General features: G+C 37.7%; 1 protein-coding gene across 2 annotated transcripts; it reads right to left on the bottom strand.

Annotated features, from left to right (window-relative positions):
* Nucleotides 1-3,685: 3,685 nt before the first annotated feature.
* On the bottom strand, nt 3,686-15,971 carry LOC142616390 (subtilisin-like protease SBT6.1). Of its 2 annotated transcripts, XM_075789252.1 has the most exons (10): nt 15,080-15,971; nt 14,585-14,713; nt 14,270-14,422; nt 13,818-13,934; nt 13,205-13,389; nt 10,262-10,525; nt 5,517-6,585; nt 4,399-4,854; nt 4,243-4,303; nt 3,686-4,152 (listed from the first exon to the last, which is right to left on the bottom strand). In XM_075789252.1, the coding sequence occupies exons 1-10, from the start codon at nt 15,671-15,673 to the stop codon at nt 4,061-4,063; spliced, it is 3,120 nt and encodes a 1,039-aa protein (XP_075645367.1). In that variant the 5' UTR covers nt 15,674-15,971; the 3' UTR covers nt 3,686-4,060. The 2 variants fall into 2 exon arrangements, with proteins under 2 accessions (XP_075645367.1, XP_075645373.1); XM_075789258.1 differs by lacking the exon at nt 15,080-15,971 and having other exon boundaries at nt 13,818-13,944.
* Nucleotides 15,972-27,413: the final 11,442 nt, after the last annotated feature.

A 27,413-nucleotide genomic window follows, 5' to 3' on the forward strand; every position in this document is an offset into this window, starting at 1 on the left:
TCAACGTTGGTCAAAGTCAACTGGAGGCTATCTGTCAACGTTGAAATAGGCGTGCTGACGTAAGCGATGACACTAGAATGATGACATAAGCAATGACGTAGTGGGTGATATCAGCTAGGGCTTACGTGGAGGCTGATGTGGTAGTAATGACGTCATAGATAACGTCGGCAGGATACCAACGGTGCATGAGACACATGAAGCACGTGGAGGGAACTCATCGAAAGTATGACCAACACGTGGTTGTTTCGATGGTGACGATTCCGGTGGCGTTGAGTAGATTGGTTGACAATCTACACGATAATATGTCTTGTGTCTTAATCGGAGGTCAGATGTGACAGATGCGGCTAAGACAGTAGTCTTGGGGGTGAAAAGTGAATTTTTGGCAGCGGAGATTAAACCTTAAGGACCTCTAACAGTGGCAAAGCAGTCAGGAGAGTGCACTAAAAAGACTTACTGACCAAAGAAGTTACAATAGTGGAGAATTCCAACAAAGACAAGACATGCAGGACACAAGAAAGTTAGAACCGTAGTTCTGATACCATGTTAGAAATACTGAATGAATAGTATTGCATTTCACAAGTAATAAAGAATGCATGAGTGTTTTTATAGTATGTGTGTGTTACAAGTAAATAAAGTGGGTCTAATGCCGATAGTCCATTATACGTTAACAAGACAGCCCAAGTTTTAATCTTTAACCATTTCAATCCAAAAAGGCAAGGCATCCAAACTTCAATCAACAAAGAAACGCAAAGATAAGAGTAGTAAGTTTAGAGGTATAACCAGCACTCCTTGGATGAGTTTGGTAATGGCCTTCACGGATCACCGTGATTTACGACAGCGACGACCAGGACCTTCCCAAGGATGGTCCTCCCACCACGTGATGTCTCAACGGAACTGCCAATGAAGACACTTAGAACTAGTTGCGTGTGTATAGCATGGGCTTAGCTAACAACAGAGACTTGAATATTGGATTCGTTAATTTGGGGTCAGATTTGTCCCCCCCTAAGGATTGGATTTTCTCCTACAATGTTTCAATCTCTCTCTAGTATTTTGGAAAGCTTTGGAAAATTAGAAACAAAGAAATGTGGTGAAATGATTTTAAGAGATGAAAAATATAAGGTAAATCTTATTCTTAGTTGTGATATCAAAAAGAGATTGACTCTCCATATTTTTCTTTCCCCTCATTTTTTTTATACCTTTTCAGACTCTCTCCAGTCCTTATCAATTTTGAAAAACCTGTTGCACTTGCTGTTTTATTTGTTTTAAAGCCAACAACACAATGCAAATAGAGCATGCTCTTCTTTTGTTTGATTTGACTGGTGAGGTATACTATAGCACAGTGCACGCCTCACACCAAAACCTTTTTTTTTTCCTACTACTCAAAAGGTAAGTTGGACAAAAATAGGAGCGACTTCTCTGTCTTCTTTTTTTGTCTTTTTGAGCCCACCGCCTGTGGTGGGTAGTATTTTAGCCTATAATAAGGCAAATATGTTTTGTAACAGAATGGTTAATTCCTAATTCTATGCTTTTATTATGGTTTACCAAAAAAAAAAGTTGGACAAAACAGTAAAAAATTCATTTGTGACAAAAACACAATTGGTATAAATAAAAAGAATTTTGCTAATGTGTACCCTAAGGGCACACAATAATTAATCATTTTTTAAGAAAAAAAATTTCTTGGAAATTGAAAAAGTATTGATAGTTTTTTCAATTTCCAAAAAAAATCTACCAAAAATGGATGGTTTTTAACAGGACCCTAAATAAAAATACAAGACTTGGATAATAAATGAAATAAGAATTTTTGTACGCTTTTTGAAATTGAAATTGAGAACTTGATAAGATAGAGGTGAAGAATAATTGAAAACATGAATAAAAGTAAAATTAAAAGCAAAGTTAAAGCAACAAAATGAGAGAGAAATTTGAGAGTTTATGAAATTAGTTTATTATCGGGGATGCATGTGCAAAAAGTAAACGTTATAATTGAGAAATGAATCAAGGTGTCTAAATAATGGAATTGAATGTATTTAAGTGATGGAAATGAACTTTTTTTTTTTTAGAATACTAAATATTTTTTAACACACACACGGGAAGAGGGGAGAAGGTCTTAGAGAAACTTACAGTGGTGTGTATCCAAAAAGGCTTAACTCTTGAATAAAATGTAAGTAACCTTGTTTGGGAATAAATGGAGAAAAATGAATAGAATCATTTTATCACAATATTACTATTGGACCCCTTAATTTAAAATAAAGTGTTGAAAATTTAGGGGTATTTTGAGATTTTTAGTGAAACTTTCATTAAATATAATTTCATTCTCTCTAACTCTAATTTCTTCCTATTTGAAGAGGAATGAAAATATGATATTTTTAAGTAATAGTGAGAAATGAGTGTTTTTTTCCACTTATTCATTCCATTCCATTTAAAAACTTCTAGAATAAGAGAATGATGTTTCCATTTTCTGCATTAAAAACTCTCAAAATAAGTGTATGGATGAAGTATTCTAAAATCATTCATTTCATTCTTTTTCATTTAACATTTAGGAACCAGATTTAACCTTTCAACTTTTTTGTTCCGTTAACATTTACATCTTTGGTCAAAGTGGTAATTACACATCTAAATCCAAAATAACAGGAACCCTCTCCAACCAGCCCCACGCCAGGATTTGATTAGACTAGGCAAAAACAACACAGCATTTTCTGTGTCTAAGTGGTCCTAAGTACTTTAGCAATCTACAGGATAGGAATGTAATGCATTATCTTTTTTCTGTTTTTTTCAGTACCTTTCCTCCTGCTTCTCGAATTATGGTTGAAGGATGAATGAAAAATTTCTGTATTAAAGTGAGCTCTACTCAACAACAACGGGGCCAATGGAACAGATCTCCCATCCTATCCCATTTTTGTATGCACCAAACCCAGGGGATGGGATTCTTGGGAACCCCTCCTTGTCTTTCACAGGGGACAGCACCATTCGACAAACTCGGTCATTGGCGATAAGCTCCACTCCTAAATTATCATAATTCCACACACTACTGTTCAGGAAACTCTCCATCCAATCAGCAAAGAAAATGCGATTGCCCTTGTCAGAACTGAAGCCTGGCAAAACCAAATTCTAAAGGAAGCATTTTGATCAAATGAATAATTGAAGCGTCCATTCCATTTCTGGAATATTACCATTGCCAAAATAGGTGGAAAGATAACTCCAATACCTGGAATTCTTATGAGTTCTTCAATCTTTAATTGGTCACCAAATCCTTTTTTACCATAAGAATACTTCATCTCCGTTTTGAGTTAGATCTATTAATCTGAGTCCTCAAATTGAACGCCTTCCCTGGTAATAAAATCCCAGACACTACTGAATTAGGTTGAGTAGCAATCTCCCCACTGTTTAACCAGCATTGTTCATTTGTTTGGTCAAGTAAATGAAAGCCCTCCCTCGCAGCTAAAGCACCAGCACCTTAGTTACAAGGTAATTTACTCTAAACAATAGACTTGCTCCTACTCAGAACCAAATCCTAGTCTTTTGAGCATTGAAAATTTGAGATAAGTCTGCTTGAGCTATTGGAATTTTGTAAACGGAGTGGGTTCGCACAGATAAGACACCACCAAGTTTAAGTAGAGAAAACTTCACAAACTCTGGCAGCAAAGAATAGATTCTATACAAGACCTAGAAGATATAAGATATTGGCCAATTTCCTGAAAGTATGTGACAGACCTTCATATTATAAAAGCAAATGCGTTGTTGTTATATCTTACTTTTCACCATTTCTAGTTGTTCTAGGAAGCCTCCATCTGAAGGGATCTATGATTATGCTCAAACTTTTCTTTACAGAAATTGTAACTCTCAACATTTGCTCTACAGTGGCTGTAAACTAGGCCGTTTCCTTGACTGCATTGTTTCACTACATAAAATTTGTGTGATGCTACAAATCTAAGAAGAATACAAACTAATTTCCTGTGATGAAGCCAACAAAAAAACTCTCAAATATGTGTAACGCAATGTTACAACAGAAAATTTGAGCTGGTGTAATTCAGGATTCAGCTACAGAAACTTGAACAATTCCATACTATAGATTGGGAAACCGACCAGAGCCAGATCCTTTCCTTCGTCGACGTCGCTTCTGTCGAATTCGCCAGAAGCTCAACAATAACAGAAGACCTAACAAGCAACAGCAAAGCAATTAAAAATGACAAAAACATTAAAATATCAAAATTCGGAAATCATAATAAGTCAATAATGATCACTGACCAGTAACAGCAACTACTGCAGGAACAAGCCAATGACTAGCAACTAGCACAGGCATGTCAAGCTGCAAGAAGGAAAATGAGTTAATCATGTGGATGTAAATAAACAGAACTAATTAGGAAGTTAAAAGAGCATCTGACCAATATATTTGTTTCTTACCTCGCTCTTATTTTTCACAGGCGGCTTGAGTCGCCTCAGATTGGAATTGCCAACTGTAGAATTTAAACCTCTCCCCAAATCAAAGACTGGATAACCAGGCAATCTTCTGTTTCTTCCTCTAACCTGTAAGTTGTAGCCCTTTGTCCCCCATATTTCATATCTGGAGTCACTCCTACAGACCAATTCCTTTCCCACAACAGCAGAATATGTTGAGAAATTTACATCAGTTCTGCGAGAAGGTAATTGGTGGTCTTCTACATAGAGGGCAGCATCTTTTTTAACTGAATCAGCGAAAAGCACTGAATCTCTGATGTTCCCACTAGTGTAGTCTAATATTTTTCTCAGAAGCCAATAACAATTAGTAACCATATGACTGCTGTCCAAACAATTGGAGTCTCCATATACTGCAATGCGACCTTCGCCAACATCTAGAAGGCCAAGAATGGGAGAGTCCGCCTGCCATTGATAGACACAGCATGTTAGTAATGCATATAACATATATATATATATATATATATATATATATATATATATATATATATTCACAAAAATAGAAATTGATGCCTGTATGATGGAGAAATTCCATGGACTTTGAAATGATCAAATCAAATATTGGCTCAAAGTCAGCTGACCTAAATTTTTAAATTTATTTTATATCTGACCCTACATTTTAAGAAACCAAATAGAAAAATTTCTTATTGTACATGTGTGTGTGAGAGAGAGTCTTTTGGAGCGTAACACTCCATCCACTCAAGTCAATACATGTGGCAGAATAATATATGTCCACACATTTCTGTAAAACAAGTTTAAAAAAGAAAAAATAAAGAGAGGGGGGGGGGGGGGGGGGTGGATCATACAGCATTTCTTCATTTTAATGGCACTAGCCTTTGTACTCCATATTGGAATGTTTTCTGTTAATTCATCATTATTATTGTCCCACTGTTTTCTGAACTATTGCATTAAGACTGAAACACTGCGTTAATAAAATGGTTCGACAGCTAGTGACTTGAAGAAATATAAGCTTTAAAACTTCGATTCAAGTATCTACCACCAACATCTTTCCACTCTTTTCCATCAATGAGAGTGGAGATGAAAATAGAAGCTGCTTGCATGCTCACCTTGGTCATGCCAGAAGTCAACAATACATTTTGAGTGGCCCCACTCTCCGAGCTATCCAGGAAAGGAAAGCTGTGCACAAAACCACCTGCAGGAAACCTCGCAATGTCTGTTCCAGATGCATATCGACTCTGCTCACCGTCAATAGAAAAATCACCATTCAGAATCTTATCTCCAAAAGCAATCCCGAATGGACCCAAAAGATCATTCAATGCTGGAACATTTGCACCTCCAGTAACTGGAGTCCACCAGCTGCGTGTGTTATCATCAAAAAATCTCATTTTAACCATTGTGTCCACATTATACCACTCAGCAAACACAGCCAGCCCCAACCCAGTATTCATGACATCATCCCTCAGTTTTTCAATCTCCTCCTCAAAGTACTCATCTTCAAGGTCTACCATCAGAAGTGTCCCATATTGGCTAGCATCAAAGCATGTAAGAGGAGAACCAAGAGTTTCAACATGGTATCCGGCATCTCGTAACATGTTGAACATAATGTGAAAATTTGTATGCAGGTGATCTCCATGCCAGTCGAGAATGTCATTACGAACATCTAGAGAGTCTCTTGGTATGTAACCAGGAGGATACTTGATACTGTGGAACTGATCCCATAAAATTCGTTTGGATCTTGGTGGTGTTGGAACCACTTTCAACTTTAAATGAAGCACACATGTACTGATTCGAGGGCTCTTCTCTCCTTGAGGTGGACTGTAAACCTGAAGAGTGACATTGCCTTCAATCTCTCCAGAAAACTGGGAACCTTCCTCCTTAATTTGCATGTGAAGTGCTAGATAACCAGTCCAAGGCCAGATGACCTCCGAAAATGTAAAGTGAATGCTTAAAAGATTCCCTTCATCATTGGAAGGATGCCACATTGGGGGGCTTTCAACATAGCCAATTACACCCATCCCATTAAGAATAGTGGCATTAAAGATGACAGGCATGGCACCTGCATAGAGTGGTTGACGACAAAAAGGCCAGGAGTACGGGCAATCTGTATAATCCAGAACACCAGGAAAGATGCTTGCCCGCGGTTGGTAGTTCTTAAGGATTTCAAATGATTCTAACCTGACACAAGTTAAAAACTAGAACTTACAACAAGAAGACAAGATATATTGATACTTCTGTACACACACATACATATATATAAGAAAAGAAAAGAATATATATAAATGATAACACATGCACAGAAACAACTACCAGCCGAGAAACAAATCTGCACATAAAACCAACAGTCCAGCTAACTAGGAAAACTTACTCTTTTTTTTTTATAGGTAATCAGAAAACTATTATTAAAGAAAAAAAAAAAGAAAAGTACAAGTTGTTCATGATGATGAACAACAAGAAAAAAAAAAAAAACAAACAGCACAGCAAAAAGAGAAATCAAGAAACTAAGCTAAGGGAAAACATAAACTCAGAGAGAAAAGAACAATCAGTAAAACCCCAACAACGAGACCACTCCAAAAGACTACGTTGGCATAAAACTTTTAACTCATCCAACGTCTTCTCATTATCCTCAAAGGAACGACGATTTCATTCCAACCACAAAATCCACATTAAGCACCCTAGAACCAAATTCCAAATGTCCGAATTATGTTTCCCAAGCCACTGATGCCAACAAGATAACAAACCCGCCATTGACCTGGCATAATCCAATAAATACCAAAAGCCTGAAGCATAAAAGTCCATAGGGAATGGATAACAGGACAATGAAGAAGAAGGTGGTCTACCGATTCCCCATCACAACACATACAACACCGAGTAGCCAACAGGCGACCCCCAAGCATTAGATTATCCAAAGTGAGGATACGACCATGTGCAGCTGTCCACAAAAAGAACGCCATTGGCCTAGGAATCTTTGGTTTCCAAACACCTTTCCAAAAAAACAAAAAATTCAAAGCGCCCCGAATCGCATGGTAATAAGACCGAATATCAAACTTACTATCCCCTTTTAGCCGCCAATCAAGAGTATCACTCCTATCATCCCGAGGGATACGAGTTTGGATAAGACGAAGTAGAGAATAGGATACAGCTAGTTCCCAATCTTCAAAAGCTCTATAAAACCTTAAATCCCATACTCTAACAGTACCCACTTCTGGAATCCACAAAACCTCAGAGATACAATCACCCTTGACTGCTGAACACACATAGAGCTCAGGATAGAGATCTTAGATTATTATCACCAATCCACCTATCATGCTAAAAGCGGATATGAGTGTCTTCACCCACTACAAAAGACAGATGCTTAGAGAAGCTCTCCCGCCCTCCATTAATGCTTCTCCAAAGTCCACACCCATGAGTCCTCTTGCACACTTTAGTACACCACCCCCCTTGACCCTCACCATATTTTATGGAGATAACTCGCCGCCAAAGATGGGAAACTTCATGACCATATCTCCACAACCATTTCCCTAATAAAGCTTGATTAAGAGACACCACACTTCTTATCCCCAAACCACTCATCTCGACGGGTAGACACACCTTTTCCCAAGCCACCAAAAGATATTTGAAACTCCCCTCAGAAGACCCCCAAAGAAAGTTCAGTTGAATACTTTCCAATCTAGCAGCCACAAATTCAGGAATGGTAAAAAGAGATAAAGGGTACGTTGGGAGGCTTGAAAGAGTACTCTTTAGTAACATGAGCCTACCACCCTTAGATAAATAGAGACGCTTCCAACCAGATAACTTCTTCTCCATCTTCTCCAAAATAGGATTCCAAATCGAAGCTGTTTTAAAAGAAGTCCCCAACGGCATCCCCAAATATTTCATAGGCAAACTGCCCACTCTACATTGAAGCATATTAGCCAATACATCTAGATTATTCACCTCCCCAACAGGGACAATCTCACTTTTCCCACTACCACCACCACAGTTATCGGCTCCACTGATGTCCCACGGCAGGAAAAGAAGCCCAGAATCATTATGACTGAGACCAACAGAAGCCACTGACCTCGACTATACCACCACTTCGTGGTGGTCACTAAAAACCTCATCTCAATCTTCCCCTTCCCCAAACTCAGTACCTATCTCGTTACCCAACTCAGACAAAGGGGAAAAACGATTATGTTACACCCACTAATCCAACATGTCTGAAGAACCCACCTTGCCGGAGTCGGGATCCAACACGAAGAGGTGACGCCCACTCTCCATGCCTCTTTCAACACCCGGTGCACCGGAGTCCACCATCGGCGTGCACCCATCAAACTCCAGCTCATAAACATGGGCTAAAAGCCCTTTATCCTTACCTTTAGAATCTGCCACAGGTTGGGCCACCGTCGCACTTACCGCTGCAATGGGACTAGCACTCTCCAAACAGACTAACGGTGAGACCACCGAGGCACCATGGGCCGAGTCGACGTTGAGGGCAGAGTCATAGAGTTCCTGATCTAGCACCGCTACGCTCTCTAGCGACTCGGAATCTCCGCTCAAATTACCTCTCGAGTTCTCACCTAAGACCCACGTTGACTGAGCATCAAACTTAACTTGTAAAAAGATGGGCTTGACCAAATTGCCCTTCTTAAGTGAAGGCACTTGCACCACAGGTTGGGCTTCATCCAGCCCACCTTTTCGTTTTGTGACTTCTGGCCCAACACTTAAATCCTTGGGCCAGCTGATCTCCTTAGCATCCATACAAGTCACAACACGCCTCCCTCCCTCAGGCTTGCACACCCTCAAAGCTAACAAAGCAGGAATCAACGTAAACTTGAAAGCCCGCGTGGGTCTGCCATAAAAAGCTGAACCATTGCCATTTATAGCTGAACCATTTTCAAAAGAACCTCCATGAATCACGTTCTGCCCCCATTTAGATCCTTTTTTTTTAAAATTCCTAATCTTCTGCTGATTACCATAATTAGACATACTCTTCCCACTCCGGCCACCACCAGCAAGCTTACCACCTCCACCACCATTATTTAAAGAAACTTTGGCCAGAGATACCGGTTTAGCACCAGAGCAAAAAATCCTAAGCTCTTTCTGAAACAAAGACCAGCCAGCTCTATTAGAGCTTGCAGGTATCATTATACAACCTCTCCTAGACCCTCCAAAATATACTGCAATAACAACAAACAGACCAGCTTTGTTAGATCTCCCACAGAACTCTAACAACTTCCCATTTTCCCTGAATCTCTTGCAAAGTAAAACATGGCCAGGCACCCAATCTCGCATAACTTCGAGACAAGAAAGTATCCAATCCAAGCCCTACGTCCAACCCAAATAGAGCTCTTAACATTCCGACGTGTCTCATGTAAAGCATACGAATCAGACCGCCCCCCATCAAAAGAAAAAGAAAACAGTTTTGCATCAATATGAAATGACCTCTTGCTGCCTCTAAGGACAGAGGATAGAGGTTTAGGAGGGATGTTTTGAGAGGTTTCTATGGAAGGAGAACTAGGTATGGTTAAAGGTGCAGGTACAAGAGTGGCCTGTTTAGGCAAAACTTGGTTAGACCCCTGAGGTGGTGGGGAAGGGGAGGGCAAAGGCAGTGGTGGAGGAGGGGGATAAGGATATGGGAAAAACCCAAAGTGTGGAGGAAAGCATATGGGGGAGGGAGAAGGAAAATGTGAGGGTGGAAAAAAAGGAAAGAAGGTGATGGTTGAGGGAGAGCGAGAGGGAGAGGGTGAGGCTGGGGTGGGGGGGAGCAAGAGTCATGGCATTAAAAAGTTTAACCCTTCTTACTTATAAAATAAAAAAATTTGTAGGACATTCATGATGTCCAAAAAAAAAAGTTTTGCTGTGGAAAACTTACAGATCAACTCTGCCTGCACCCTGCTCATACATATTGGGACCTGATAGCTTCGCAGCTCCCTCAACCAATGCTTGTTTCATGCTGGCTGGATTTAAAATGTCTTGCCGACTGCTTTCAGGGATGACACTAACAAGCAAGCATACAACACCAGCAACCACAGGACTTGCCACACTAGTGCCTGATAAACTCTTACAACCAGTACTGATCTTGGATCCCATAATCTCCCGTCCATATGCGACAACATCTGGCTTCACACGACCATAACTGTAAAGGCAAAAGTTACATAGTTAAAGCTTTGCACACTCATCAGCATAAACAAAGCCAACACATACTGCAATGAACCAGACTGAAGTTCCAAATATGAAATTGCAAGTCTTGTTAAGAGAAGCACCAAGGACAAGGGACAAGTTATGGCAAGCACAGTCAGTATCACCTTAAAAAATAAAAGGGGGGGGGGGGGGCTGGCACAAGGAATATTTTCTATGAGTAAGCTAGGACTGAACCAGTTAACAAGCAGGAATCTAAGTAAGATGTGTTACATAACCAAGAAACCTGACGAAAAGAATGAAAAAATATTTGATTAAAAAAGGTCTTGAGTGGGTGAAAATGCAACTCTCCATTCTAGAGCGTATCATTAATTTTAAATCTAAGAAACACAGACATGCCAAAAGGCCCAGCATGTCCATGTCGGACACAGACACGAATGGGACATGCCTGCCCATGTGTCCATGGAGCAACAAATAATTTAATTGGACAACGCTGGGACATGGGCGCGAAAATGCAACTCTCCATTTTAGAGAGTATCATTAATTTTAAATCTAAGAAACACAGACATGCCAAAAGGCCCAGCATGTCCGTGTTGGACACAGACACGAACAGGACATGCCTGCCCATGTGTCCATGGAGCAACAAATAATTTAATTGGACAAGGCTGGGACATGGGCGCGATAAGGTCCAAACATGGGATTGAACAAAATTGAATAAGAATAAGGATTTTTGACATCCTAGCAAGATCTGAGCCATCAATTGCCTTTACAGTTGTAAACAATTGACATTTCTCTATTTTTGTCACTCTAGAATGATCACCACTCTCTCTCTTGATTTTATTATCCGTTGATTGATCACTCTCGCACTCAATCTCAACTCCGGCAACACTCATTGGCATGCTCTTTGCTCACCAACGCTCATCACCAGGAATGGCAATTCCTTCCCTCATCAATCTCTCATTCTCATATATTTATTCTTCCTTTTTCCTTTGAGTTCCTGATGGTTTACTTATGGTTTTATTTACTAAATGACAAACTGCATATAGTGTTAAGCACTTCAATGTTTTTAGCAATATTTTATTATGTAATTTAGTTACATTTATTTTGATTATTATTACTAAGTATTGGGGTTTAAGTGAAAGCTCAGGGGTAATGGCATCCCCTGCTAAATAACAAATTGCAAATAGTGTTAAGCACTTAAATGTTTTTAGTAATAATTTATCATGTATTTTAGTTACATTTGTTTTAATTATTATTTCTAAGTATTTAGGTTTAGGTGAAAGTTTAGAGGTAATGGCATTCTTTGTGGTGCACCATGTTTGTGGTTCAAATTGTACCTCCCCCATCCCCACTATCTATCTATCTATCAAATAAATAAATAAAAATTACTACTAAGTATTATCACTCCGGTATTACAATAGTAGAGCACATAGATAAACATTTAGTTTTTATCTTTATTTTAGTTGATTTATACTCTTATTTTATCCTCTAAGCATCATTTTATGGGAGTGAACATAACGTTTGTTATCTATAATTGGTTTTAAATTAATTTTAGAAATATTTTCAAATGTTTTAATAGCTATTACTTATTTTATAAAAGCTAAAATAAACATAAAATATACATAAATATAAAATATTTATTAATTTATTAATTACCCTACCCCAGATGTCTCATGTCCTAGTTTTTCAAAATTTGCCGTGTCACCTCCTGTTTGTGTTCATGACTGTGCTTTCTTAGTTTATAAGTTTCTATCATGCCCGCTCCAATAAGCTACCATACAATATAATATGGACCCACTCGCTAATACGGAACCCCTATAAGGATGGTATTGGAGGATGACGGGACAGCACAAAAACTAGAAGTTCTTTTAAAATGAAGAGGGGATCCTCACACACTAAAATTGGTTTTTCACTTTTTCTTAACAGGGTAAAATTTAGAATACCTGAGCTACAAAAGCTTAAATCCTTCAATAAAGTTTAGGTCCGATAGATGTACAACTTTACACCAACAGATAATAAAATAATAAATGCTAAATCAGAAAGCAACTTAGAGGAAGATAGTACCAGCTCAGCTTTCACAAATTTAACTTTTGCTTGCATAATTGGCAGGATGTCCTTTGCATGCAATGTCAAGTCACTCTAAAATCCAGACAGGTAGAAGGGAGGAAAGGGGAGGAAACCAAAATGATTCCTGGACACGGGATGGCTAACAGTAAGATAATCAGTAAAAGATTAAAGAGGCAACCGAATCTATATGTATGTGCAGTATATGAGCAGCTAAGCTGCAAACATATAGGTTTATAGGCTTGGTTCAGGAGCAAGTCTATTGTCAGATACATGCAACAACCCGAGTCATTATACATAAAAGACTAGATTGTCTAATCCATCTGTATACATCACAGACTTGATTGTGTAAGTTTACAGTATATCTTCCTCCATAACTAGAAGTAGAAGAAATACTACGTTCAACCATGTAGACCCAATATAAAATTACCCCATAGGCCATAGCAGCCAAATACTTTTAGTATTGCTAAACAGGACAGAACACACACACACGCAAATAAAGAAAGGGGAAAAAAAAAAAAAAAAGCAGTGACATTTATTTTAACCACCCAACAAAAAAGAAATAATATTCCAGACACATTTAAGTTCTAAGAAATGAATTATTATACAGTACCCATGAGGAATCTCCCAAGTGCTCATGCCACGTGAGGAAAATGAGGCTATGTGGTCACTGTAGTCAATGCCACCAACACCGATGACATCGCTTTGGTCTGCTGGATTGTTTAAAGTGCCATAAAGTGGCCCATCATTTCCAATTGCCGAGACCATAATTATGTTATTTGCTGTTATTTCCCAAACCTAGAGAACAAAGCAACACAGCCATGTGAAAGGAAAATAAAAGTGAGCCACAATGATAAGTTTTAACAACCAAACAATAATTTGAAAATTGAGTGGTTCCAGCATTTTGATGGAAGCAAGGGAATTAGCAGGAATTACATTGGCACAGAACAAGGCATGTAAAACATAACAAGTTTTTTTATAGGTAATGAAGATGATATGATTCTGAAGTTCTTCGACAGTTGGGCAAATTATGAATTCCATATTACCTCAAACAGAGTAAATAAACCATGCAGAAAATAGGCAGAACCAATTATTAAAATATTTTCCATTACCTTACAAAACAAAGTAATACATCCCCCACCCCTCCAAACCCCTTTTTTTCTCCTGAAACCTATTATATCTATTATATTAGGTCATACAAATTCAATAAGCCAATGATGTCTTACCTTCTCCACAAATGGGAGATCCAAGTAATCAGGTCCACCTATGCTCAAATTTAGTACATCCATATTGGTTGCAATAGCATAGTTGAACGCATCAAGGAACCATGATGTGTATGATACCTGCAATAGGCTGAATAAAAGTTTCTCATAGTCTTGCCAAATTTTCTTGAATAGATCAAATGTCAGACATAAAAATATAGTTGAAAATAGAGCCCAAGACACATATAAAAGATTTCTCAATTTTGTAAGCATTTCAAAATCCTACGGATTGTATCAAAAAAAAAAAAATCCTACGGATGAACTACAAAGCAGAATGCACATGATAAATGTGCATCTTGGAACCAAATATAGAGGATAGAAAGTGAAATGTAAATGCAGCTACATGTCACAACAGCGTAGATGGAACTCTAAATATAAGAGCACAAAAGCAGTAACACACGTCCAATTTGCATTACCTGTGCATCAGTAAACACGCGAAAAGCATAAATCTCTGTATCTGGAGCAAAACCGAGACACTCTGCATCTCCACCAGCAATAACACCAGCAACAAATGTCCCATGTCCAAGATTGTCATTTAGCGTATCCTCATTGGTCCAATTTGTTCGCTCCTAAATACAACCTCAAATTTTAGTAATCAACTCCCGTAAAGCCTCATTAAGAAGAAGTACATTTAAAGCTTGTAGCAAAAATAAAAAGAAAATTATGAAAACTAGACATGGAAATGCAGAAACACAAGAATACTCCCAACACATTCATCCAACTGGCAATACCTTGATATTACGAAAATGTGGGTGATTAGCTCGAATCCCAGTGTCAAATATGGCCATTTTGACCTTAGCACCAGTATACCCTTTTGACCAAAGGGCATCCGCGCCAAACAAGGAAGTGACTTGAGATCTCTACAACAATAAAATGGATCACAGAACATAAAATAAAACATTCAGAATTTGAATAGAACATATATCTTTCTTCCACATTAGAATTTAGAAGCTCATGCATCCACACAAATACATATAGACTTGTACGAAGTTGATTGGTGTCGCTTTGGAAATACAATATCGATTGCACATACCAGAACCATATAAACTATCAGAAGAATAGAACGAATGCTCCATATCAAATTTCAGACTCTTCATATCTTACAACCAAAATATCGTTTTTAAAATAAATTAATTTTTCAAAATTTTATTCCCTTCCCTTCCCTTTCCCTCAATTTTCCCACGAACCAAACAGAAACCAAAAAACGAGGATAGGACAAGAATTACCTGCATAAAAAGCTGGCGCCCCCATCTAATCGAAGAATTGCTAATTGGGGAATGATACTCGCCCTCGCTAAACGACATCGCAGTGAAAATTTTCCCTGGTCGCTTCTTCCCATCCACGAAAGCACCAACTCTAGCACTAGCCTTAGACCTAGACCTAGACCTAGACCTCGTCTTCTTCGCAAGCAAATCCCTCCTCCTGTAGCTAAAATCCGCATTCACATCCTTCACCAGCCCCAACCTCTGAATCTCCCCGATCACACTCTCTCTCGCGGACTCCTGGATCGAGACCAAGCCGAAATCGGTGGGGTACTTGGCGGCCGGGTTGTTGCGCTCGATCCATTTCCAGCGGTCGGATCGGATCTTGGATTCGAGATAAGCCCTGTGCTCCTCCGCGGGCTTGTATTGGAGGAACCGAACGATGTAATTGTTTCGAATCGGAGGGGATGAAATTGAATGGGATTGCGAGGAATTTAGGGTTAGGGTTTGAGATGGGAAAATGGAGGGTTTGAAATGGAGGAGAGAGAGAGAGATTGAGATGAAGAGGAAGAGGAAAGAGAGTGAGAAGGTAGAGGAAGAAATTGGGTGAGCGATCATGACGGAGAAAGTGTTATGGATTCATACATTGATTTATTTTTGGCGGGAAACAATATCCCACATCGAAAATTGTTAGGGTGGTATTATTATGGTATGGATTGGGAATCCAAAAACAACTGGTTGGTTTTTATAGAAAAAACAGAAACAGTTCAAAGAAAGAAGACCCTATTTTTTGCGCGAAGGCTGTCTTTGGGATAACGGAAATGAAAACGTTGACTCAATGAGCTTAGGATGAGACTCGAGAGACAGATAGAGACAGTCAGAGAGAGAGGAGAGAAGTTTGGAGTTTCAAGAGTGCCGAGACGTGATTGAAGCGTTAAATACGTTACGTTATGCTTACGACGGAGACTGGGAGCACTGCTTATCTTAGTATTCAAGTGAGTGTCTCGGGAGGTTTTTTTTTTCATTTATTATAATTTTCAGAACAATTTCGTTAGATAAGCATGCTTATAAAACATATTTGTAAATTAGTATTCAAAGACAAGGGTCTATTTGGCAGCATAGTTATAACACATTTTAAACAACATTATACACATTTTTTCATTCACACGTATATCAAAAAAACACCCAAACAATATAACTCAAACTCCTCTCTCAAACACCCCTAAAAGTCTCCTGTCAAAGACTCGAGCTCCAAAAAACAAAAAAACAAGCCCAATCTCTGCAGAAAACAAACCCAATCTCAGCCAGTGGCCAACAAACACTACTTGCTGCCGAGATCAAATCTCTCAAAAAATGTTCACCACCCTAGGTTTGTGTTCTGATTTAGGTATGAAGAAATGGACTTTTTTTTTTTTTGTTGAAGTGTTCGAGAAATGGATTTGGATGCTTAATAAAGGGGAAGAAGAGATCTGAAGAAAGAAGAGAGAAGAAAGCTAGAGAAAGAAGGATTTTTTTTTTGTTTTGAAAATAACTATAAAATCCAAAGTATTTTGTTAGTTAGCCAAGGTTTGAAAGTATTTTGGTATCTAACAAATCGAGTGTTTTACTCTTGATTTTGGGGTTATAAATTGAGTATATTGCTCTCGATTTTCCCATTGCGCCAGCAACTGAGGTGGACAAAGTGTCCACGTAGGCCTAGAAATTAAGTTCATTGGACTCGGTTTGGTTTAAAGGAAATCGAGCCCTGGGGACTCGATTTAGTTTAAATGGAAACCAAGCTTCTGAACTCAATTTCAGTTCAACCCTCCACGTGTCCGCTCAAACATTACTCAAACTCAAACACTCAACAGATCACACTCAAATTCAAACGCACCGAGTCCTCACAGTCTCTCACTCTCACTCTTCAAACCTCGCGCCACTCTTCAAACCCTCACTCTTACTCTTCAAACCCTCACTCTCACTCTTCAAACTCTCACTCTCCTTCAAACCTCGCACCGCGCCACTGCTCAACCTCATCACTCTTCAAACTCTCACTCTTAGTCTTCAAACCTCGCGCCACTGCTCAACCTCAATCTGAAGGTAGGTACCCCTTCTCAATCTGTTTGCTTTGATTAGATCAAAATAATTTTTTATTATTATTAATGTTCCAGATTTATTTCTTTTTTCTGGGTTTGCTTTAGATACATCATATATGTGTTCTTGTTACACTATAGGCTTTTTATTTGGCTTGAAATTTTGTAGTGTTAATTACATTTCATTGGAAGTGGAAAAAACCCACCCAATGATCGTAGATAGGCATTCATAACAAAACCATTTTGATTGTGATGAGCCTATAGTGGAGGTGTGAATGTGATGAGGGGAGTATTAGTATCATGCTGCAATGGAAGTTGGTGAGCATTCATTTATCAATATACTCTCTCTCTCTCTCTCTCTCTCTCTCTCTCTGAAAGCTATACTTTTTAGGTGGCTTAGAATCTTGTATAATATGACTGCCAAGAAATGGAATGGAATTTCAAATAGAATAATTGTAATTACCTTTAAGTAATGCACTTTATTGGGTTATTGTTTAGTAACAATTGATATGGACAATATTTTAGGGTTCTACACACTATTTTTGTAAGAAAAGAGGTGGATGATTATGAAATACTACCAAATTCAAAAAGTTAACTTGGCTTGTCAGTGGAACAATATATTGATTAGTTTTTAAGAAGTTTCAACCATTAAAGGGTGTCTAAAATGATGTACTAAATCTGAAATCTTCGTCTTAAATAATATTTTCGTAATCAATACATTTTTTGTTTATTGGTAATGGATGATTTTCTATTGGCATGCATTGTACTTGATAGATTTTGTCACACAAATAGTGAACAGAACTATATGTTTGCATATGGTGATAGTATTCCTATTATTGTTGTTGTTACAATCATCTATATTAAAATCATAGATAGAATTTCGTATTCAGATTGTTATGAAAACCAAAAAATTGTAATGTTCTGATAATAAGCTCTGCCCCATTTCAACTCTTTCACGGCTTCCTCTGTTCCTCTAAATCTAAATGGTCCTCACCAAAAAAAAGTGGCACTTGCAGCATTTTTTTTATTTATTGTATACTTTCAGCTATTCTCAAAATGTAATTTATTTTTTCCAGCACTAAAGTAGGTGTCATATTTTCTTTTGACCTGATAAACTCTAGCCCAAATGACACCTCATCTCCTTGTGAGATCATGAAGGAGGTTAAGGTTGTGGGTTTAAGAGTAAGACCCATTGAATTTGTGTAACTTATCAATTATCAATAAAATTAAAAGTTGTCATCTTTTTTAATTTATTAATACATTATGCTCAGTTTGAATGGTCTGCTTGTACTATAGTTCATCATTTGCACACGAAAGAGTTTGTACAAAGTTATGTACAACCAATACGTTGTTTTTTTCTTTTTTTCTTTTTATGGTGGTCATACTTTGATTTCAAGGACCACTCCATCTTGATTCAAGTATTTACTCATATGAAAAAGCAGCTTATTTAATGACAATGTTACCACAAGCTACTATTATTTATGACACCCCAACATCATGTGGGGTGTCAAGAATATTGTAAAGAAAATGAAAAAGGATTTTGAAAGCTTTTGCAAGCTTAATAAGCAACGTTCTTGATTTTTCAGAGCATTGCTCTAACTCCTCAGAACACATTTGAATGAAAATGGAGAAATGTAGAAGGCTTAATTAATTTAGCTCATACTAAGTTTTTGGCAGCATATTGAGTTTTTTATATGTATTCCCTGTGGTTGATTGTCATACTTATCGTTTGTGCTAGAAATTAGGCTATACATTAAGATCCTTGCCAATTTATCTTCAACATGTGCTTATATTACTCTTGACTCCTTAAACTTCGTGTAGTATGGCTGTCGTTACTGCTGAGATCCCTGATGAGTTCGATCCTGGTCCCATGGAGGGTTCGGTGTTAAGGTTTATAAAAGAATATCGATCGTGCACTGTTTGGGAAGGCAAGGTAAAATTAAAACCGACCACCTGCTAAATTTCTATATTTTCTTCTTATCCTTTTACATTATGTTGATTTTTTTTCCATTTCTAAAATTCTAAGTTTGTCAATGGTACTAGCTGTGAATGCATATTCATGCCCATTAGTTGGGTTGAGTTAGATTGGTTGACTATTGCACACCCTTACATAAAGGCTACACCTAGATAATTAAAGACACTACCATTGATAAGATTTAGAGAGGTTTGATTGTTTCAGTCTTTTGGCATTGGACTAAGATAACCAAATTGAATTGTGAGAGCCAGAGAGAATCAAATTTTGATGTATGTATTGATTGTAAACATGGTGGGTAATGGGTTGGATTGCTATTATGGCAATGTTTACACTAGCATGCATGACATAAGTAGTAGGATAAACAGCTAAAAACAAATGTATCAAGTGCATTGCATCCTTTTATTTTTCTCCCGTTGTTGCTTTTTTTTTTTTTGATGATATTTTAATTTCCCTTGATAACCGTTTTTTTTTTTTGGGATCAATAGCTATAATCATATATACAAAGGTTATGACATATTGCATCTCATCACCATGGTTCTATCATGTGCAGGATCCGAGGACACTGAAGTGCTGTAGTTGTAATGACGAGTACCGAAAACGATGCCCGATGGTGGATGATTGCGTCCTCGACATTGTTAAGAGAGTTGGATTAGAGGGGCTTCATAGGACCCCATCTAGAGAGATTGATCATAACTTGATAACGGCCTTCGTTAAGCGATGGCAACCTGAAACCCACACCTTCCACCTTCCACCTGCCACATGGTGAGACAACGATCACATTACAGGATGTGAAGGTTCTTTTGGGCATTCCAATCGATGGTGTGGCAATTGTTGGAACAACTGACTTGGTGTGGGCTAATGAATGTCAAGATATGCTTGGAATTGTTACTAATCGTGTGGTGCTGAAAGGACAAAGGATAAAAATTAACAGGCTACTTGAAAAAGTTGACCAAGGATTGCTCGATGGCGCAGCAGAGGTGCTTGTGGATCAGTATGCACGGTGTTATATTCTAGCTCTCCTGGGGGGACACAATTTTCGCCGACAAGTCTGGCGATAGGGTGCATACGATATGGTTGCAGATGTTGAGGGACCTTCGTAATCCACCTCGGTACAATTGGGGGAGCGCTTGCCTTGCATGGTTGTACAGAGAGTTATGCAGGACAACCAACAGAGGTGCCGTTTAAATTGGTGGGGCCTTGATACTGGTTCAGTATTGAAATGGGTCAGATTCCCTTTTTTATGCCCAAGGATGGACCTCCCACCAGATGATGCATATGACCCACCATTAGCACCTTCTCCGTTGTCCATTAAGTAAGTCTTTTCCTTGACCGATTCTTTCTATTGGAAATAGATCCATAATTTTAAATGACATGACACATTGTTAGACATAGAAAATAAAATTTTAACCTTGATATTCCTCAAATTTTGAAAATTAATAAGATTTCTATTTATTTTTATATATCATTTTACAACCACTGAGGTCATATGTTATGATTGATGTATAATACAAGTGTTATTAATTTCTAGCTCCACCACTAATCATAAGTTTATATAATCATTTATTGGTATAAATTTAGTGGTATGTAATGTTAAATTTACGATTGCCCATCATTAATTGTTGTTGATTATTTCAAATTCTCAATTCCAAGTATTGACTCCCTCTTTCTTAATTCTAGGACCGTGTGGGTCGTGAGCACGAAGAATAGCCCCATCGAAATTTGTTTGGTTTGGTACCGTTAGCTTATGATCATAATACTTCGTTTTAATGAAATCTCTAAGGTGATCAATTGTTGCTGTGTGATTTTGTTGCAACGTTGGAACAAATTTTGCTGCAAGAAAATTACAATCCATCATTCTACCATCAAGGGTCATGCCAAAGGGCATACAACTATGAAAACCCCCATAAGATGTGACCATCCATAGTCCCTATTTAGACTTCACGACTGCCCCAATGTACCACATGCATGACCCATCTATGCATTTCGCATACAGTCTACTTTTGGTCGACCTACTAGTCATAAAGTTTCTGTAATGCTTTGCGGCGTAAATTGTTAATGCACGTTTCACCGCCTCTTTATTTGCAAAAATCAACCCTATACAAAAATTCATGTCCACATTCCAAGAAGAAGCAAATGATTGCTGAACAACTTCAGGATCAACTATATTTTCCCAAGTATTTGCATAAAATAATGAGGTAGGAGGTTCATAAACGGGGGTTATATTTGTAACATGTTGAACTCTAACAATAGCGTCTGCATCATCTTCATCACATTTAATCATATTATCAACATGAGGATTGGAAGTAATTTCATGGTCATCAACACCCCTGTCAAAGTCACCTCGCTCAATCCTCTCTTTGTACTCATCTCTATCGTCAAGATCTTCCCCAACACAGTGTTCGTCTTCATTTTCAACTACTGGAAGTGTAGAGAATTCACCTCGATGTGTACAAAATTGATCTTCATATCTATTACCAGGTTCGCTCTCAATTGTTGTTGGTGTCTCTTGAAAAGAGGGTATATAGCCTCCCAATGTAATGCATCGATCATCTAGGACTGCAAACTGTAGAGATGTAGTTGTTTGTACAATTTCTTCTATGCCAACTTCCGCACATGGCTCCAAAGTGACGTACAACTCAAAATTTGCTACTTGTTCCTATTTTTGCATCTTGCTAAACATGATCTTCACATGTTTGTCTTCTATTATCGCCATATATCTGTAATTAATGCATTGATTGAGGACTTCATGTGGAGATCGGAAAGTAATATGTATGTCATACAAAGCAAGGTTCACTTGCAGCTCTTCCATAATTTTTATTTTCAAATCATTTAGGTTCTTTAGCTTACGGCATATCATCATATAGTAGCACTAGATATCCGGACCTTTAAATGGGAATCTGTTATAAGGGTTGGCATTGCTAAGGGGTCCACCGTAGTATATATTTATATAGATCATTGTCAACCTATAGATTATCAAGTGCAATTGTGTTAATGACAAATTTATAACTCTCAATCAACATCAATCACAAAACTTTGTGTATGAAATGTCAACAATACTAACCTCAACCAAATTTGCATATACTCACCTCAGGTCACATACAAAAATAGTCATTACTAATTTCATATTCTTTTTAAATTCCAAATCATTCTAAGTATCAAACCTAAATATTATACCAACCAGTTATCCATTGAAATCTCTGTTACAAATCTTATACAAATATATCTTGAAATAATTTATGCTAAAGAGACTACAAATACTATTTTATGTATCAATCTCATAATCCATTTCATACCCATGATAAAGACCTAAAAGTACTAAATATTCCTAATAATGATTTTTTTTTTCCAAATAACCTTACTATGCTAACAATTTTGTTAATTGCCCAGTTATGAAAGAATGTAGGAAACTAACATCTCAAGTTTCTAAAATTCGAGATCTGTTTAAAAATCGAGTTTTTAATACTCGATTTTGGGTTTTTTCATATGGTAACATGGACAGAGTTTTCCACGTGGATATTGAGTTTATAAAACTCGCTTTACAAACTCGAGTTTCTAAAACTCGATTTCTAATCAACGTTATTAAACTCCTTTCTAAAATCAAGTTTCAGAAACACGTTTTTTACCACTTAAAACCTAAAATCTGGCCTGACTCGTCACTCTCACTTTCTCTCACTCTCAGACACTCCTCACTCTTAAGCTCCCTCTCAGAAACATGCTTTCAAACCCAAACACCCTCTCAGACACCAAAATCAGTTACTCTCACTCTAACGAAGACGCTCAGTCACTCTCACGGTCAGTTACTCTCCTTACTCTCACGCTCCTCTTATTGGCGGCCCGAAGACCCTCAATCAAAATCCTTATTTAAGGTATGTGTAGGTTAATGATCTTCGTTCAAGTTCGTCTTCAAGTCCATTAATTCTTCTTCTTCTTCTTCTTTTTCTTCGCCAATTCCGCCTTCGATTCCAGTCCTCAAGAGTGCACTCAAGCACCCCAAACCCACTAAGCCATTCCCAGAACCAGAACGTTACTATTCTTTCTTTCCCCACTTTGTTATTTGGAACTGCTTTTGTTTTCAAAACTCAATTTTGGGGTGTTAAGTTCATCTCTCTAAAAGCAACAAAAATAGCATTAGTCATCAATGTTTGATTTCATTAGGTGCAATTCTATTTTCCCTTCTACTTAAAGAATAATAAATAATGCATTGAGCCATCTCTATAATTTTTGTTTCTAGGACTGTGACACTCAAAAATTGGTTTAGCTGACCTAGAAGAGTGAAAAGTGAAAATGTAGATAAGTTCTTCCACAGCCTCTTGTATAGTTTGAAAGTGACATGGTGAAGAATAATGTTATAATAGATAATGATATTAGCAAAATTTGAGTTGACCCAACCAAACTTGAAGACCCCCCAAATACTCATGTAATTTCCTTACTTGGTTACATATGTTTTCTGCAGATAGGTATTCCTAAAGAAAAAGAATAAAGTTTCCTTACATTTTGATTTTGCTTCAGAAGCTTTTGCCATTGTAAAATTAAGGGGGAGTTTTTAGTTTCTCTTTCACACAACAACAACAAGAAGATCTCAAAACTGAAAAAGAGAAACAAAACATAGTGATTGTTTTGTTTTTGTTTTGTGCTTTCACTCTAAGAAACACTTGCTTATTATTCTCACTCTTTTTTAGATTCATTGAATCACAAGCTTGATGCCTCCATTTAATTCAAACCAAACTATTCCATTTGAAATCACAAAGCGTTCTTATTTATGTTATGAGAAGTATTCATCTACAGGGTCAAGACTGATGGTCCATAGATTATTTAGCACTTACACATGTTTACCTGATTGTAATCAGAAAAATCAAAGTGAATTGGAGCTTTTTAATCCATACTTCCTTGAAAGTACAACAAAGAATGTAGTGATTTGCTATTTGTAATTTATGATCAATACCTTGCTTTTCAATGTGATAAAAATGTAAGCATTTCTTTGAATCCCTGCTTGCTGAAATCTATCTTTGATTCACTAAAATTGTGCTTAGCCTAGTGATCATGCCAAAAACAAGCTTATCTTAATTAGATCTTCTTTGTTTTTTGGGGGGCTAATTACTTTACAAATTATCGAATTGGCGAGAACATGTTTTGAAGTACTATTAACAAGTTTTTGTGCTTGGATATGCATTTACATATCACAGGAATTAGTCAGGTTTTGGGAATGGATAAAAAGCATTGCTTGTTGAAAAATAGAATTATGTGATGTCATTTTGCAATTAAATGGAAACTTACAATTGATTTTGTCAACATTATATATTTTTTGGGTAGATGGATTAGTTAGAATTTTATTTAACAAATCAAAAACATTGATTCAAGAGCAGTAGGCTTGAGATTCAGCAGAACACACACTGTAGAGCCAGAAATGCTAAACAATAAACACAGCATAGCAATGTTTGAGAAAACCATAAAGCCACAACAAACTTAACTCATCTAGCAACAGCTACTTTAGGCAAGTAAAACTCAACTACTTAGAGTCAATTGTACAAACTCAGTACCACTTAGCTTAACTCAAATGAATAAAAAATCAAGGGATAGAAAAGACCAAGGCTGGATTGAATCCCCAATTACAGCAGAGTACTCTATTTAATCCTGAGTTATAGTTGTACTTCTTCTTGATTTCCATTCTTTTAGCGTCCTTTTTTTAATAATGCCAATAAGTTGCTCTTCAGTATAGATTTTCCTTGCATGTAGAATAGCATTTCTTTGCCCCTACACTATTAATGATCTCACAATAGCACTCTTTGTAGTATAGAGCCTCGAATTGATGAGGATCCAGAGATCATGCGCCCTGGTCCAGAAATTACTTCATGGCTGACGCAACAAACAAATCATCGATCAGAAATTATTTGGAATGGCGAGGTGAAATATCTAGTTCTAACAACCACTTTATTTTTTACAAAGCGAGTTTCACTTTTAGCAAGTTCTTTCAAAGTTGTATTTCTAGTTCTATCAACTGCTATAATTTTTATTGATTTTGTAGGACCCGGGCCCACTTTAGTGCCATGGTCGCTCTAAGGAGATGGAACACATATCAATGCAAGATAATCAGGTGATAGACATTATCAAGTTGGTGGGGCTAGAAGGATTGTTTAGGGCCCCTTCTAGAGAGATAGATCATTGCCTAATAACGACCCTAGTTGAGCAATGGCAGCCGGAGACTCATACGTTCCATCTTCCACATGGTGAGATGTCAATTACCCTACAAGATGTGGAGGTCATTTTTGGACTTCTTATAGACGATGAGGTCTTGGTTGGGCTGACTGCTGTGGAGAATTGGAGGCAGCTGTGGGTGAAGTTGCTTGGTTTTGGAGTTCTAACGAATGACAACAAAACTTTGGTGGGGCAAAGAATTCTCATTAGCCGCCTTGTTGAGCGCATTGCAGAGCCACTGCCTCATGATGCAATGGAGATTCAGATACATGAGTATGCCTAGTGCTATATGTTAGCGCTACTAGGGGATAAGATTTTCATGGACAAGTTAGGAGATAGGGTGCATTTGATGCACTTAGAGTTCCTGCGGAACCTTCGTGATCTGCCATAGTATAGTTGGGGTAGTGGTTGCCTGGCATGATTGCACCGAGAGTTGTGCCGGGCAAGCCAAAAAGAGACATCACAGTGGTGGGGCATTGCAATTGGTCCAGTATTGGGCATAGGAGAGGTTGCCATTCTTGTGCCCGAAGATAGAGCTCTCACCTGGAAGTGATTATGGCCCATGGCCAAAAGCTCCACTTGCATTTAAGTAAGTATTTTCCCGATATTCAGTGCGTTATGCAATGTACTCTTTTTAGTAACTAAATGGTATTATCTTATCTTATGTTATTCACTTGTAACTATAAATGGGTGCAACCCATACCTTGTAGTAAGAAGGCTTATAGCCCTCATATTTCAACTCTATCATAGATTTGAGATGCTTAATTGGGGTAGTGTGATCCTCACATAATTTCTTAAGGATGTCTGATGCAATAAAATTAAAATTCATTAGTCTAACATTATTTCACACCCCAATCGGTATACACGTGTGAAGACCCACATACACGGTGACCATTCATAGTCTGTGGAGATTGGGCTTCATGATTGCACGGACATACCACTTGCATGACTCATCCACACATTTCGCACAAAGTTTTTTCTTCGTCGACCTACTGATCATAAAATGTTTGTTTTCCTTGAGGGCACAAATTGTTAATGCGTGCTTCACCTCCACTTTATTGGCAAAAGTCAACCCTTTGCACAAATTCATCCCCTCTCTCCAAGTAGACACAAATGGTGTCTCAATATGTGAAGGATCAACCATATTTTTCCAAGTATTTGCAGAAAATGACAAGGCAGGAGGTGCGTAGGCAGGGATTGTGTTCGTAATGTTTTGGACACTAATAATATTGTCTGCATCAGGTTCACTATTGTCCAATGTCTCATCTTCATCAATATCCCTCTCAAAGTCCCCTTGTTCAATCTTTTCTTCAAACTCACCTCTATCGACAAAATCTTCACCGTTAATGACAGTAGTCTCATCAACACAGTCGTCATCATCATCGTCATCATCATCATCATCATTAGCATGAACATCATCATCCTCTACATGTGTAGAATACTCATATTGAGCAACCGGAACTATAACCTGTAAACTTGTGGTTGTTTGTTGGATTTCCTTGATACCAACTTCTGCACGCGGCTCCAACTGTATGTATAACTCAATACCATTTACTTCAGGTATTCTCTCCAACTTGTCAAACATGATCTTTACATGTTTGTCTGTTTCTATCGCCATATACTTATAATTAATCCGGTGCTTTAGGACTTCATGTGGCATACGATAAGCAATTTGTATGTTGTGTACAGTAGGATTCGCACACAATTCTTCCATAATTATCATATTCAATTCATCAAGGGTCTTCAACCTATGATCAATTTGGGTATAATAGAACTTTATACCCAGCCCTTCAAATGACAATCCCTTGTTCACATTGGCATTCTTAAGCGGACTACCATGGTATAAGATTATATCAATTACAGACATTATGAACCTGTTAGAGTCAAGTTACTATGTTAGTTAAAAAACATTTTATCTAGTCAAACTACACAAAGTACAAATTCCAATTCATTCAAATGGTATGAATTTCATTACACATTCGTTACACATTTCATACCCAAATCCTTTTTTCGTCATGCTAAGACTACCCATTTCATACCCAATACAAAAAAAAAAGGCCAAAATCCTTGTAAAAGTATACAACATTTTATCTAATTACATACCTATAACATTTACATA

Source organism: Castanea sativa, chromosome 1 (assembly GCF_040712315.1).
Source record: "Castanea sativa cultivar Marrone di Chiusa Pesio chromosome 1, ASM4071231v1".
Classification (NCBI taxonomy): domain Eukaryota; kingdom Viridiplantae; phylum Streptophyta; class Magnoliopsida; order Fagales; family Fagaceae; genus Castanea; species Castanea sativa.